This window comes from Myotis nattereri (assembly GCF_964212035.1).
Source record: "Myotis nattereri genome assembly, chromosome: 4".
Lineage (NCBI taxonomy): Eukaryota > Metazoa > Chordata > Mammalia > Chiroptera > Vespertilionidae > Myotis > Myotis nattereri.
The window spans coordinates 16,695,843-16,709,480 of NC_138079.1; the positions used below are offsets into that span (position 1 = coordinate 16,695,843).

The 13,638-nt window shown below is 43.4% G+C and overlaps 1 protein-coding gene across 1 annotated transcript; it reads right to left on the reverse strand.

Moving 5' to 3' along the window:
* Positions 1-240: 240 nt before the first annotated feature.
* On the reverse strand, positions 241-11,914 carry ZNF622 (zinc finger protein 622). The gene is made up of 6 exons (XM_081088714.1): positions 11,129-11,914; positions 9,970-10,236; positions 9,560-9,722; positions 5,925-6,037; positions 1,791-1,934; positions 241-513 (listed from the first exon to the last, which is right to left on the reverse strand). The coding sequence occupies exons 1-6, from the start codon at positions 11,733-11,735 to the stop codon at positions 386-388; spliced, it is 1,422 nt and encodes a 473-aa protein (XP_080944840.1). The 5' UTR covers positions 11,736-11,914; the 3' UTR covers positions 241-385.
* Between the last annotated feature and the right edge of the window lie 1,724 nt (positions 11,915-13,638).

Genomic DNA, 13,638 nt, shown 5'->3' on the forward strand with positions numbered 1-13,638 from the left:
GTTCAACTAAGCCCTCTTACTAGGTTCCAGTGCCATCATCTGCTAAGTCACTCTTCTGAAAGTTAAACTTTGAAAAAGACAAGTCACTAGTGAGTTTCCCATATTATGCTGACAGCCATAAATCAGATAAAGGCTAAGGCAACAGACACTTCCCAGCAGTAGTGCAAGTCCTGAGTCCAGTAGACACTTTGTGAAAACATAACCTTTAAAATCTGACCAGAAATGATATTGAAGAGCCAATATGATTCTGCCTTTTATTATTCGGTCAGAACAGATAAAGTACAGGGAGAAGTAGCAGCAAAAGGACTGTCATACAATCAGCTTCTGCTGGTTCCCAGGCAAGGACCCCTGTACAGGAGACGATGCCTCAATCCACTGCAGGCCCTCAGAACATCACTTGGGCCCTAAAGTGCATCTGCTTGGTGGCATTGTTCTTCATTCCCGTCTTCAGCAGCCATTTTGACTTCATCCTCTGGACATACTGCATGTCCCGTTTGTTCATAAGAGCTGCTCCTGTGGTTGGAAAGGAGATAAGAATGAAGCAAATGTCTGTTGTGATCAGAGAAAACCCAATCTTTGCAGAGAATCTCAAACTAAGTTTGGGGTTCTTATATTTAAAGAAAAGTTTCTAACTTGGGATCTCCATACAGTGGGCTGGGGGTTTATGGTTTATGTGTACCCCAGAATTAATATACTAGTGTGAGTGTGTGTGTGTGTGTGTGTGTGTGTGTATACAATTGAGAATCATAAGATAAAATCAGTGTCTGCTAGATTTAAGTGGCCCAGGTCACCAAGTAGATGCATTTTAGGGCCCAAGTGATGTTCTAAGGGTCTCGCCAGACTGAGTCACAGTCTCCTCCACGGGTGTCCTCCTTGCGTGAGAACTAGAGAAAGCCGATTGATGAATGCCTTCCTGTTGCTACCTTTCCCTCTACTTCATCTGTTCTGACCTAATGGAAAGGGCTCACAGGTGGCCACAGTAAAGGAAACCAAGTGTATATAAACACAGTGGCCTTGAAAATGGATTTTGGTTGGACACAGCTTTCCAGGCCATTAAAAGAGCTCTCCTCTTATCGTCTCCACAGTCCTCTAGTGGACTGATGTTTTCCCAGAAGAGCTAAGAACAGAGCTCATACAGCAGACACACCAGAATACCCTTAAATAATTTTGTACTGATGATGCATCAAAGACCAACAATTTCAGTGGCCTGCTTTATTGTTTGACTCTTACTAAGTTTTCAATGGGAAGTACATAAAGGAGTGATGGCTAATCTTGATTACATGCATATACTATAGCACACATGCATTATGATAATCAACCTGCACAACTCTACAAGGTAGGTCATATTATTATCATCACCATTTCATAAATGAGGAAAAGGAGGTGTGAGTGAATTATATTACTCATGCTCATCATTAAGAACCTACAAGTACATCAGATAGGACTCCACTTTTGCCACAAAGATACTACTTAATTCTTCTGTGTAACCTCCAGGGTTTTTTCAACCTTTGGTGATTGCTAAATACTTTTTTGGTAATTATTATCTTCTGAAAAAGTTAATGGTGTTGATGCAGTTTTAGAAAGTTCCAGGAATATGAAGTTCTTAAGTCACAGAACTGGGTTTACTGCATAAACAAACCAAGTGGTAAAGGAAGCTAAAGAGCCAAGAGGCTAAGTTTCCCCTAGACCTCTCTAGATCCACAAAGACGACATAAATGGAAGCAACTTTCCCCAAGCCCTGCTGTAAAACGAGGGCATGGGCTGGTCTGTGGCTGTCCACACCGACATACCTGTGCTTCCAGTCCATCCCAGGGCTCTGTACTGCTGGAGTACCCGGCCCACGGCCTTCTGGTTCTTGGCAACTGTCACAGCTCTTGACAAGCCAAATCGCTGTTTGTAGTATCTCATCAAGGAGCGATGGCCCACTCTGGCACCTGTTTTTCAGAGGAGCAATATTTAAACACTGAGATGGATAGTTTTCCAAGACACAGCTATAAAGCAAGGGCTTTCCAAAGCAGACTCCACAGGGTATCAAGCTGAAAAATGGAGTGCCACAGGAGACAGTGCTCTAGTTGTTGAAAAAATATGAAGCAGCAGATTGAAAAGTGAAAGAAAACAAGAAAGCAGTGAGATTTTTTAAAAAAGAGAATGGTAAGCAATTTTTAAGTGAAGTGTTCAGTATCTTATATTTATGTACAATACCAGAGGCCTAGTGCACAAAATTCGTGTACTGGGGGGTGAGGGTCCCTCAGCCCAGCCTGTCCCCTCTCACAGTCCAGGAGCCCTCAGTGGATGTCCTACTGATGGCTTAGGCCCGCTCCCCGTAAGGAGCAGGCCTAAGCCACAGTCTGGCAGCAGAGGCTCAGAGCAGGCGCCCTGTGTGTGTGCTGCTTGGCTTCTCCGCTGCGGCTGCAGCAAGGCTTGGCTTCTCCACAGCAGAGAAGCCAAGCCTCTTCAGTCTTCAGTCGGGCCGGAGCCTTCAGTCTTCGCACTGAGCCTGTGTTTGCAAATTAACCACCATCTTTGGTGGGTTAATTTGCATACTCATCTGATTGGCTGGTGGGTGTAGTGGAGTGACACCAATTTGCATGCCTCTCTTTTATTAGTGTAGATGCCTGCCTAGAAATTCTAATAGCAATACCTACTAATATAGATAATAGGACACTATGAGGTATGGGATTTTAACTTTTTTTTTAAATAGAAGATTGAGCAGAGAACAGTCCTGATGTTTAGGCCTACAAGCCACAGTCGGGCTAGAACAAAAATCAACCCATCTTTCCATTGCTTAAATTCTCTATAGCAGTGGTTCTCAGACAGGGGCGACTTTACCTCAGGACACTTGACAATGATTGGACATATTTTTGGTTGTTACAGCTAGAGAGTGGATAAGGCATCTAGTGGATAGAAGTCAGGGATATATCTAAACATCCTGCAATGCACAGGATAACCCTCCGCATCAACGAATTATCTGGCCCAAAATGCCAATGGTGCCTGGGTTGAGAAACACTGCCCTATTGCTTTCTTTTTTTTTTTTTTTTTACAGTGGAGAAGCTCTGAGGCTTGGCCTCCTGGGCTGCATTCTTCCCCAAGCCTTGCACCCAGAGTTGGTGGTGATAGTGAGCCAAGTTCATGATCATCTTGGACACATCCTTTTGGTAAGAAGGCTGACCAAATACCAAGATCTCAGTCTTGCCTTCAGAGTCCCGCTAATTAGGGTGTGACACACACTCGACGCGCAGAATGTGCTCTCCATTGGGGCCAAAGATCGCTTCCACCAGCCATGCCTCGAGGTGAAGTGTCTTCGGACTCTTGAGGTACTCTGTGGAGCCAGCAGGGCTGCTTCGTGATGTCACGCAGCACCTGGAATGGCGCCCCTCCCCGCTGCTCCAGTTGCACGAGCTTCGGAAAGCGCTTGGAGGTGGCCATGCTGCAGTGGGCTACGCAGAGAATGCTGGTGTAGATGCAGATGGGCCTGGCTCTGCCCTATTGCTTTCAAAATGATGGAAATTACCCAGTGAACTAGGATTTTAAAAGATGATTAGGTTGAATTCTCTCTATAGCTTTTGCCTATTTAGAAGGATCTGGTAAGATTATGAAATCATGCTTTCAGAAGTGAATTTCTATAGACTATCTGATTCTTTACAGGAAAAGTGTGCTGACCCCTATATTTTAGCTTCACAGCAGGTGAAAGGGAAGGGGGCAGGCCTCTGTGAAGACTAACTCCCGACTCCATGAGGACAGAGGCTCTCAAAATGTGATCCTGGGCCAATAGCATCAGCATCACCTGAGAGCATACTCAACACAAGTTGTGTTTTCACAAGAATATTAATTAGGAAATAAGCAATCAAACACATTTCCAGACAGATATAAACATGTAGAAATATAACAACAGCATATACAAAAGATAAAAAATAGCTATTCCTGCTGAAAATAAGTAAAAGAAATATGGCTAGGTAGAGCCATGTGGACAGCTTCTAGGAAAGTTTGACACCTACATATATAAAGCCATTTCTTTCAGAATCCTGTGTAAAAAGATACTGTAAGGATACTATATGTACAGGATACTATAAGTATGGCACACACTTGTATTTGCTTTTAAGACCTGGATCTTTAATTTACATGAAAAATTCTGTCAGGTCCATTATTTTAGTCCCTCTACCTGGGAAGCTACCAGAAAAATATTTTTTGCTACATAGGAATGGAAAAGTAATTACTTCCAGATTCAAGGGATGACAAAAGGAAACATTCAAATCAAAGACAATACGGTCTTTGAATACCGATATAGGTAAAAACATGTTTCCAAACCTGACTGTCCTGGCAGCTTAAGAGTTAACGAAGCTCCTAGACCACAAATAAATAAGTGAAATGCAGCTGATGGATATGAACTCAACTTAAATGGAGACTCTAGCAGGAAACCTAGCATTGTTCATTGTGATTTTCTATTTATAATGTTAGGTTGGAATGCTCCAGGTTTGTAATGATGAATACCTCAAAATCATTAAATGATAATTTTGGTCATTCGTATATACTAAGTCAATATGTTTATATTCTTAATCAACATTTAGAAATACATTATTATTGAAGTTTGCCTTTTAAAAACATCCTTGAAAAGGTTTCATTTCCAACAGCTAGCAGAATGAATAAAAACATGCAGTGTTTAGAGCCACCCTGACCTGTGTCAATGACAGTGAGCACCTGACCTTAAGCACCAAGTATAATATGCTGAGAACAGCTCAATTTGAAGGCCCTCATCAAGGAAAATTATTTTTAGAACACACTGACTGCTCAATATATAACAGATGGTTATGTCTGAGTTATGGTGAAGTCACAATCTGTCCATCTATCTGTCACCACAGCAATAACCACTTACAGAACTGTCCACTCCTGCCTAACAAGTAGCCCAACAACCAGTGACATTAGATTGTGGGGGGAAAGTATCTCCAACAGCCATTTTCTTAAGATGATCTCGGTATCTCTTGTGGACCCACCAACAGTTTCATCTGGCCAGTCAGCGGCTCACTATGTTTTTCATAGCAACGTACTCCACAGAAACTGAAGAGCAAAAGAAAGACCTCACGCAACAGAGCCAAACCAGTTTTCAGATTTATGCCCACAGTGCCCTCTACTGGCTGCTCTTTGTCATAGCTACTTGACCTGCAGGAACTAGAATACCACCATTAAGAATACTGTTCCCCACAGTACAAGACAGAATTCAAACTCTAAACCTCTCCCTAAAACAGAAACAGTCAAACTGGTCCCTGTCAATTAGATACACCCATGTCAGACTACCATTTGGAAGTCTGAGCAATATAAGGAAACAGGAATCAGTTCAAAAAATAAGAGTAAGGTCAAGATTAACAAGAAAAACTTAGATTGGGTCCAAAAAGTTGATCAGTAGAACAAGTCTACATATTTGAAAAGAAAAGAAATGCCTGACAAAGCATTCTGCTGAGACAGAACAGGAGCGAGCAAAAACAGTGATCCAATTTAAACAGACAGCCAACACAGAGCTCACTGGCAACCTTCAGCGTACCACGTACCTGAGAACACAGGCATGCATGTTAGGTTTTATGTTCTTTTCCCGTCAATACAGAAAAGAACGGGTGGGAACATGCAGCTCCACTAGTCTCGCTGGCATTAAGCTATTTATTTATTTTTTATTTTTATTTTTTAATACATGTATTTTTTTTATTGATTTCAGAGAGGAAGGAAGAGGGGGAGAGAGAGATAAAAACATCAATAATGAGAGAGAATCATTGGTTGGCTGCCTCCTGCACACCCCCCACTGGGGGATCAGCCTGCAACCCAAGCATGTGCCCTTGACTGGAATCGAACCTGGGATCATTCAGTCCGCAGTCTGACACTCTATCCACTGAGCCAAACCAGCTAGGGCTAAACTATTTATTTTTGACAAATGCACATACCAGATGGTAGAATCAGCTCCATGGTTTCATCATCATAATCCAAGGTCTTTTCTGAAGGCAACTCCTCTGTCTCATCAGGATCCTCCCTGTCCTTGTGATCTGGGTAGCTACTCCTGGAAACAGTGAAAGGTATTAATAAATAGACTAATACCTCAAATTTAACTAAAGACATAAATTGCATTTGCAAATGTGGCAAATCCACTTGCTACCCAAAAGGGGCAATACAGAGTTGCAGGGTCTATAGATAGAAAACAACTTTTTAACGTTTTCTCTGAAGTAAAAGTGCATAAATGACTTATGAACTCAAAACAGATCATAGAACTAAATAGAAAGCACAAAACTATAAAACGCCTAGAAGATAACACAGGAAAAATCTAGGTAATTTGGGGTTATGTGATGACTCTTTTTAGGTACCACAACAAAGACAGGATCCATAAAAGGAAAAAAAAAATGATAAATTGGACTACATTAAAATTAAAAACATCTATTCTGTGAAAAGAAAATTTCAAGAGAATTAAAATATAAGCCACAGACAAAAGATTTTCAAAAGATACATCTGAAAAAATACTGTTATCCAAAATATTTAAAAAAAAAACTTTTAAACTCAACAATAAGAAAACAAACACCCAATTAAAAAATGGGCCAAAGACCCTAACAGACACCTCACTAAGAAAATATACAGCTGGCAAATAAGCGTGTAAAAAGACGTGCCACATCATATTATCAGGGAAGTGATAATTAAAACAATGAGATGCTTAAATTTGGCCACAATCCAAATGCTGACAGCACCAATGTAGATGAGGTTGTGGAGCAATTCTCATTCATTGCTGGGGGGAATGAAAAATGGTATGGTACAGCCACTTTGGAAGACAGTTTGGCAGCTTTTTAGAAAACTACTGACATATGGTAATTCTCTACCATATGGTCCAGAAATCTTGCTACATGGTATATCCGCAAAAGAGCTAAAAACTACTGTCAACACAAAAATCTACACACGGATTATTTTTAGCAGTTTTATTCATAATTGCTAAAAACTGGAAGTAACTAAAATGTCCTTCACTAGCTGAATGGATAAACTGTGGTACATCCAGGCAATGGAATACTATTCAAGACCAAAAACAAATGAGCTGTCAAGCCATAAAGACATGGAGGAACCTTAAATGCCTATTAATAAGTGAAACAAGCCAGTCTGAAAAGGCTACTGAATGATTCAAACTACATGAAGTTATGGAAAAAGCAAATCTATGGAGTACGTAAAGATCAGTGGTTTCCAGGGTCAGGGGTGGAGAGATAGAACATACAGGATTTTTAAGGCAGTGAAATTACTCTGCATGATACTATAATGGTGGATACCTGTCATTATACATCTGTTCAGTGTAGAATACCAGAGTGAACTCTAATGCAAACTACAGACTTGAATAATGATGAGTCAGTGCAGGTTCATCAATTTTAACAAATGTACAATAAGTGGAAGATGTTGATAACCTGGGAGGCCATGCACATGTGGGGGCAGGGTTGATATGGAAAATCTCTGTACCTGCTGCTCAATTTTGCTATGAACCTAAAATTGTACTAAAAAAACAATGAGCAGATTACCTATAATTGAATTTTTTTACCTATTTGTTTCTCCCTAGGAAGGTAGCCATAGAGGGAGAGAATATAGAGCTGGAAATGCAGCTCTCATCAATTTAACCATTATAATAATAAGTTTTGTAAACTGGTGGTTGCCAGATGGGAAGGGTGTTGGGGAGAAGGGTGAAATGGGGAAGTGATTAAGATTTACAAATTGCCAGTTATAAAAACAGTCACAGGGGATTGCATGTAACATTATTATATTTAAAATCATTTTTCTTGAGATACTAATTGTATGTATTATTATATTTAAGACAGTTTTTCTTAAAATATTAATGTTTATTGTATGTAACATCATTATATTTAAAATTGTTTTTCTTGAAAAAAAAAAAGAAGAAGCTTTTCCTTTTAACAGACTGGAAAAGAACCAAAAAAAACAACAACCAGTCACGGGGGGGAAAAGCAGTCACTGAGTCATGAAGTACAGCATAGTAATACAGTCAATAATCTATACATATAAAAGGCTAAGTGACCGACCATCCATCCATCCATCCGACCAGCACCTATGACGCGCACTGGCAATTTAAAGATAAACACTGACTTGCACATGCATGATACATATAAAGCTCTCGCTGGCGCCAATATCACGCCTGTGTTTTGATCTGTCATTGTTGATCATGAATTTGGATGACACTTCTATTATAGAGAAAGGGTAAATAGTGATATTAAAATATTTCTTCTAATTAATTTCCTTTCAATGTGCACCGGGCCATTAGTACTATAATAACTATGTATGGTGTCAGATAAGTACTAGACTTACAGGGGTAATCACTTTCTAAGTTATATAAATGTCTAATCACTTTGTTGCACACCTTAAACTAATATAATATTGTATGTCAACAGTAATTGAAAAAAATTTTTTTTAAATTCTAGAACAAAGCTGTCCAATAGACCTCTGGGATAGAGAAACTATCTGTATGTTCCAAATCAGTGTGCTGTTAAGCACTGAGCTATGACATGTAGTTGTGCAACTGAAGAACTAATTATTTTTTAATTTATAATTTAAACTTAAATAGCCACATGAGTACACTTAGTATTACCATATTGGTGCAGTTCTAGAAGACTATGTGCCTAAAAATGTTCACAAATATATAGAAAGTAATTGGAAAAATGCACATAAAATGTTAACAGTAGACAAATAACCCAAAAGAATAACAGACAAAAGACGTGGCCAAACACTTCACAGAGAGACATCTAAATGGTTAATTTATAAAAGGTCCTCAATTACAGTGGTCATCATCAGGGAAATGTAAATTAAACCCACAATGGGTTACCACTACACAAAAATGACAAAAATACCAAAGTGACAAAAATGAAAAACTCCTTTACTACAAGAGAAATAAGGAGGAAAAAGCAAAATGACAACAGAGAAGATTAGGACTTTTCTGAATACTTGTAGCATATGGTGTAGCACACTTGGCATGTAGTTATACACACCTGCTTGTGTGGCACACCTGTGCTAGGTCGTCGGCATCTTGACACTAGGAATTAGCTATTCAAGAGTGCCTACCATAGATTCAGTGCATAGTATTTCAATTATACAAGTTTCTGGTAAAGGGGAACCACCTATGGGATCATCTCACCATCAAATGCACACGACTGGCCTAGTTCAGCAACCGCCTCAACCCCCTTAGGAGACAGCTTGTGCCTGAAGGACTCTCAGGGAAACCAAAACCTAATGCCTGTGCTTCTGTTCCTGAGGTCAACTGGCAAAGCTGAACTCCTGATCATTAAACCGCCAGAAGCCCCCGAGTTTCAAGTCAAACAAATTTCAGTTTGGGGCCTGAGAACTTCTCTTTACCATATGTATGTTTTTAACTTTGTTACACTCAGTTTCTTATCAACAAAAAAGAGCGAATAACCTGCCATATAGAGATGTTGTAAGAGTTATGAAGACTAGATTGTATGGTGCCAGACACAGATCAGGCACTGGCACTTCTGATATCACTTCAATGCAAAGACGATGACTTCACTTTGCTTCACATTACAAACCACAGACCTACCTAAAGTCATAGAAGTCTGCAAATTCCAAAGCAGCATCCCCGTCGGTGAAGAGCTTACAGTGGCTTTTGTCATTCATGTGTGCCTGCACAGCTTCCGTGGAGTAAAACGACTTCCCTTTCTCGTTGCACCATAAGCAAATCTTCCCAACACCAACTTTCTCTCCTGACAAAATAATTTGAGGGGGAAAAATATGAAAAAAAGCTTTTGTGGCCAGGTGCAATCTCACCATGTATCTGCACAATTCAAAAAAAAAACAACAAACATGCACCAAATTTCTGATCTTCACAAAATAAACATGTACCAGTAATTAAGTCAAAGATTGATGAAAAACATAAAACTAATGTTTCCTTAAGACCTGCCCCCCAATTATGTGCTATTTCCTCGTTAAAAGGAAAGCTATTGTACTTACCCAGATACTGGATCAGTCCCTTAAGATCCGAAAGATATTCTATATCAGGAATAAAGAAGCTATGGATTTTAGTCATGTGAGCCACATTCTTCATAAGGGAGCTTGAATGGTGGGAACAAAATAAGCAGTCCTTTATGGAGATGGCGCCAAGAGGAGCGCCCGCCCCCGCCTCTGCCTCTTCCTCCTCTGCAGCCTGCTCCTCCAACTCGTCCATCGATTCCGCATCTTCACATTCCATTTCTTCGTCAGAATCAATATCTTCCCAGTCTTCAAGCCAGAGAGTTGAGAAACCAGGTTAGTTTAAGAAAAGTGGTGACCACAAACATACAAGCATGAGGTGGGAGTTGCTGACTTACCTCCCGGGACAGCCCCTCTTCCAAGATCTCAATTTTCACCCTTCCTTTCCCACAGACCAAGTCGTAAGGCTAAGAAACACCTTCACCTCTCTTCTCCAGCCCACAGTAAACTCCTTGAAGGAGTCTGCGCCTTCCCCGTGTCTAGACGTACACATACGACCGGTGTTGACAGGATGTGTGACGAGGGAGAGGAGGAATAAATAACTCCAAGTCAAGGAGCCAGGCTGCTGGCTCCAGCTCCTCATTCCCGGTTAGGAGCTGGTTCTGAACCTCTCCTTTCATTGTGTCAACCAACTAAATTAAGTGCAAATCCATGGTAACTAGAAACCCAAGAGCATTTGGTCCTTCTATTTTGTCCTTCTCAACCTGTGGGTCGCGAACAATGAAAATACGTCCTGCATATCAGATACTTACATTACGATTCATAACAGTAGCAACACGACAGTTATGAAGTAGCAACGAAAATAATTTTATGGTTGGGGGTCACCACAACATGAGGAACTGTATTAAAGGGTCGCGGCGTTAGGAAGGTTGAGAACCACTGTGCACAAGCCTCCTCATTCACAACAGAGAGGGCGTCAATCCGTCCGCAGGTGTTTATTAAGGGCACACCTTCCCCCCGCCTCCCCGCCCCAAGGCTTCAGGCCCGGAATGCACAACAGTCAACAGTGAACGAAGCAGACTGTTCCCCGTGGGGCTCCTGGACAGACAAACGACCTCGGAAAGCATGGAAGCCGCTCCCATCGCGCGCGCGCACACACACACACACACACACACACACGCACACACACACCGGCCCTTACCGTCTCCATCCAGGTCCCCCTCCTCGCTCTCCTCCTCGCCCTGCTGCTTTGCCAGCTTCTTCGCCTGCCGTTCAAACCACTGTAACCGGGGAGGTTTCTCGGCCGGGTCTCGGTCGTCGGCCGCACGCCCTCCTTCGGCCACCGCCCCGGGACCCTCGGACTCCTTCCCCGGCGCCGGAGGGGCCCTCTTGGGAGACGGCTGGGCCTTGATGACCTGCTGGATGGCCGTGTTCATGGCGTCCTTGTCAACACGGTCCACGCCCAACCCTTTCTCCAAGTTCTTTTCATTCATCATCTCCACCCGGCGGCTCACCGCCTTCCTCTCCAGCTCCACGTGCCGCCGGGACCGGAGGTGGTTTTCGTAGGCGTTCGCACAGGCGAACTTCTTACTGCAGACGGTGCAGTAGGTGGCCGTGCCCTTGCTCTCCTCCTCCGCCACGGCCCGCTGCGCCCGCACGCGCTCCTGGAAGCCCTCGGCCGTGACGGGGGCCATGTCTGCCACCTTCCGCTTCAGGTTGTAGCGGTGCCAGTCCGTCTTGTAGTGGGCCCGCTGCAGCTCGGGGTCGCCGAACGCCACCCGGCAGGTGATGCAGGTGTACATCGCCATCCCCCGGCGGGAAATACGAGGCGACAGAGGCAGAAAGCTAGCGACCGGCGCCCCGACCCCACGACGCGCTCAAACCCTCACTCGCCTCACCGCCCGCGAAGACGTGGAGTGGGCACCGACTTCCCGGCTGTATCTGAGGGAAAAGATGGAACAGAAAGGAAGTTCTTCCGGGATGGACAGGAAGTCCCGCCTATCGGCCGTGCCCCTTCCAATGAGAAGCCAGGAAGGCGAGAGATGCCATTGGCTAACCGAGCCACGCCCAGTCGCCTGAGGCGGGCGTTGATTGGGTCGGTCGGTGTGGATCGTATGCTCAGAGGTGAGTTTTGATTGAGTCCACCGCGGTGGGTGGTGAGCCTAAGCCTCCTACCAGCGGTTCTCAACCTGTGAGTCGGGACCCCTTTGGCGGTGAAAGATCCTTTCACAGGGGTCGCCTAAGACCATCCTGCATATTTACATTACGATTCATAACAGTAGCAACATTGCAGTTATGAAGTAGCAATGAAAGTAATTTTATGGTTGGGTCACAACATGAGGAACTGTATTTAAAGGGCCAGAAGGTTGAGAGCCACTGAGTCCTAGACGGTTCCTTTATTTACTTTCCTTCGTGGTTTTGGGAGAGAGACGTGAGGTGGTCCCGGCGATCGCTGGAAGGAAGGGGAAGGGGGCGCCCCAGGCGGCTCCCGGGCCTGGGAGGACCCCGAGGGTGATCCCGCGTCCACGCCACCGGCCGGGGTTTTCGGAGGATCTCGCGGGCCCCCCTGCCGCCTGATGAATCGGTGCCACGAAAGCGAGGTGTCCGCCCAGCCGAGCCCTCGCCGTTTGGGCTGGAGTTCAATGAGGGACGCTGGACACGCAGACCTGAGGCTGAGGGAATTCACAGGAAAAACCGGAGAGTCCAGGCCTGAGCCCGGTGTATGGGGCGAACCTTCGAGGGAAGTCCCGAATGAAAAGTGCCAGCTAGGAACGAAGAGCCAGCCAAGTCCCTGGCCAATAGAAATCTAATCCAAGCCACGCATGCCGTCTTAAACTGAATATAGCCACGATTTTAAAAAGCAAAAAGAAAGAGGTTAAGATTGGTATATTTTAGTTAACCCACTAGTATAGCCACAATATTATCATTTCAACATGTAATCATCCAAAAGATTTAATGAAATTTTACGTTCGTGTGTTGGCACTAAATTTGGAACTCAAGCATATTGTACAATTAACAGCACATCTCCATTTGGACTAGCCTCATTCACGTCTCAGTTAACCCTATGGCCTCAGAGGTAGCCGCACAGTTTATAGGAACCATGAATGTTAAAGGTTAGAGAGTTCTCAGACTCATCTGCACAGTCATCACAGTTACCCACTGGACCTTACATCTTCAGAATCCAAGTGGTTCTTATCACCAAAGAAGGTAAGAGATGTTTTTACCAATCTAGATCAAAGCAACGCTGCCCATGTTACTCAAAACCCTCCAGGGGCTTCCCTTGATTCCGAATAAAATTTAAGCATCTTTCTACTATGATCTGAACTTTTGTGCCCCACCCCCCATCCCCAAATTCATAAGTCAAAAGAAAACCTGATGCCCAATCTGGTGGTGTAGGGGGGAGGGGGCGGGGCAGGTCTTCAGGAGGTGAGTAGTGGTTTTTTCAAGCTATCCAGGAGGGGATACAATAAGAATCTACACAATGGAATACTAAGCTGCGGTAAAATAAGGAATTCTTACCATTTGCAACAGCATGGATGGAACTGGGGAGCATTATGCTAAATGAAATTAGCCAGTCAGTGAAAGATAAATATCACATGATCTCACTCATCTGTGGAATATAACGAACAACATAAACCGATGAACAAAAACAGATCCAGAGACAGGGAAGCATCGATCAGACCTTCAAACCTCAGAGGGAAGGTAGGGAGG

Bases quoted from the DNA above. Each gene is read 5' to 3' on its own strand.
- ZNF622 (XM_081088714.1), bottom strand. From the start codon at position 11,735: ATGGCGATGTACACCTGCATCACCTGCCGGGTGGCGTTCGGCGACCCC. The intron at 9,723-9,969 runs GTAAGTACAATA...TTATTTTGTCAG, and splicing joins GGGACTGATCCAGTATCTGG to GAGAGAAAGTTGGTGTTGGG. The intron at 1,935-5,924 runs GTATGTGCATTT...TCTGAAAAACAG, and splicing joins GGAGCTGATTCTACCATCTG to GTGCCAGAGTGGGCCATCGC.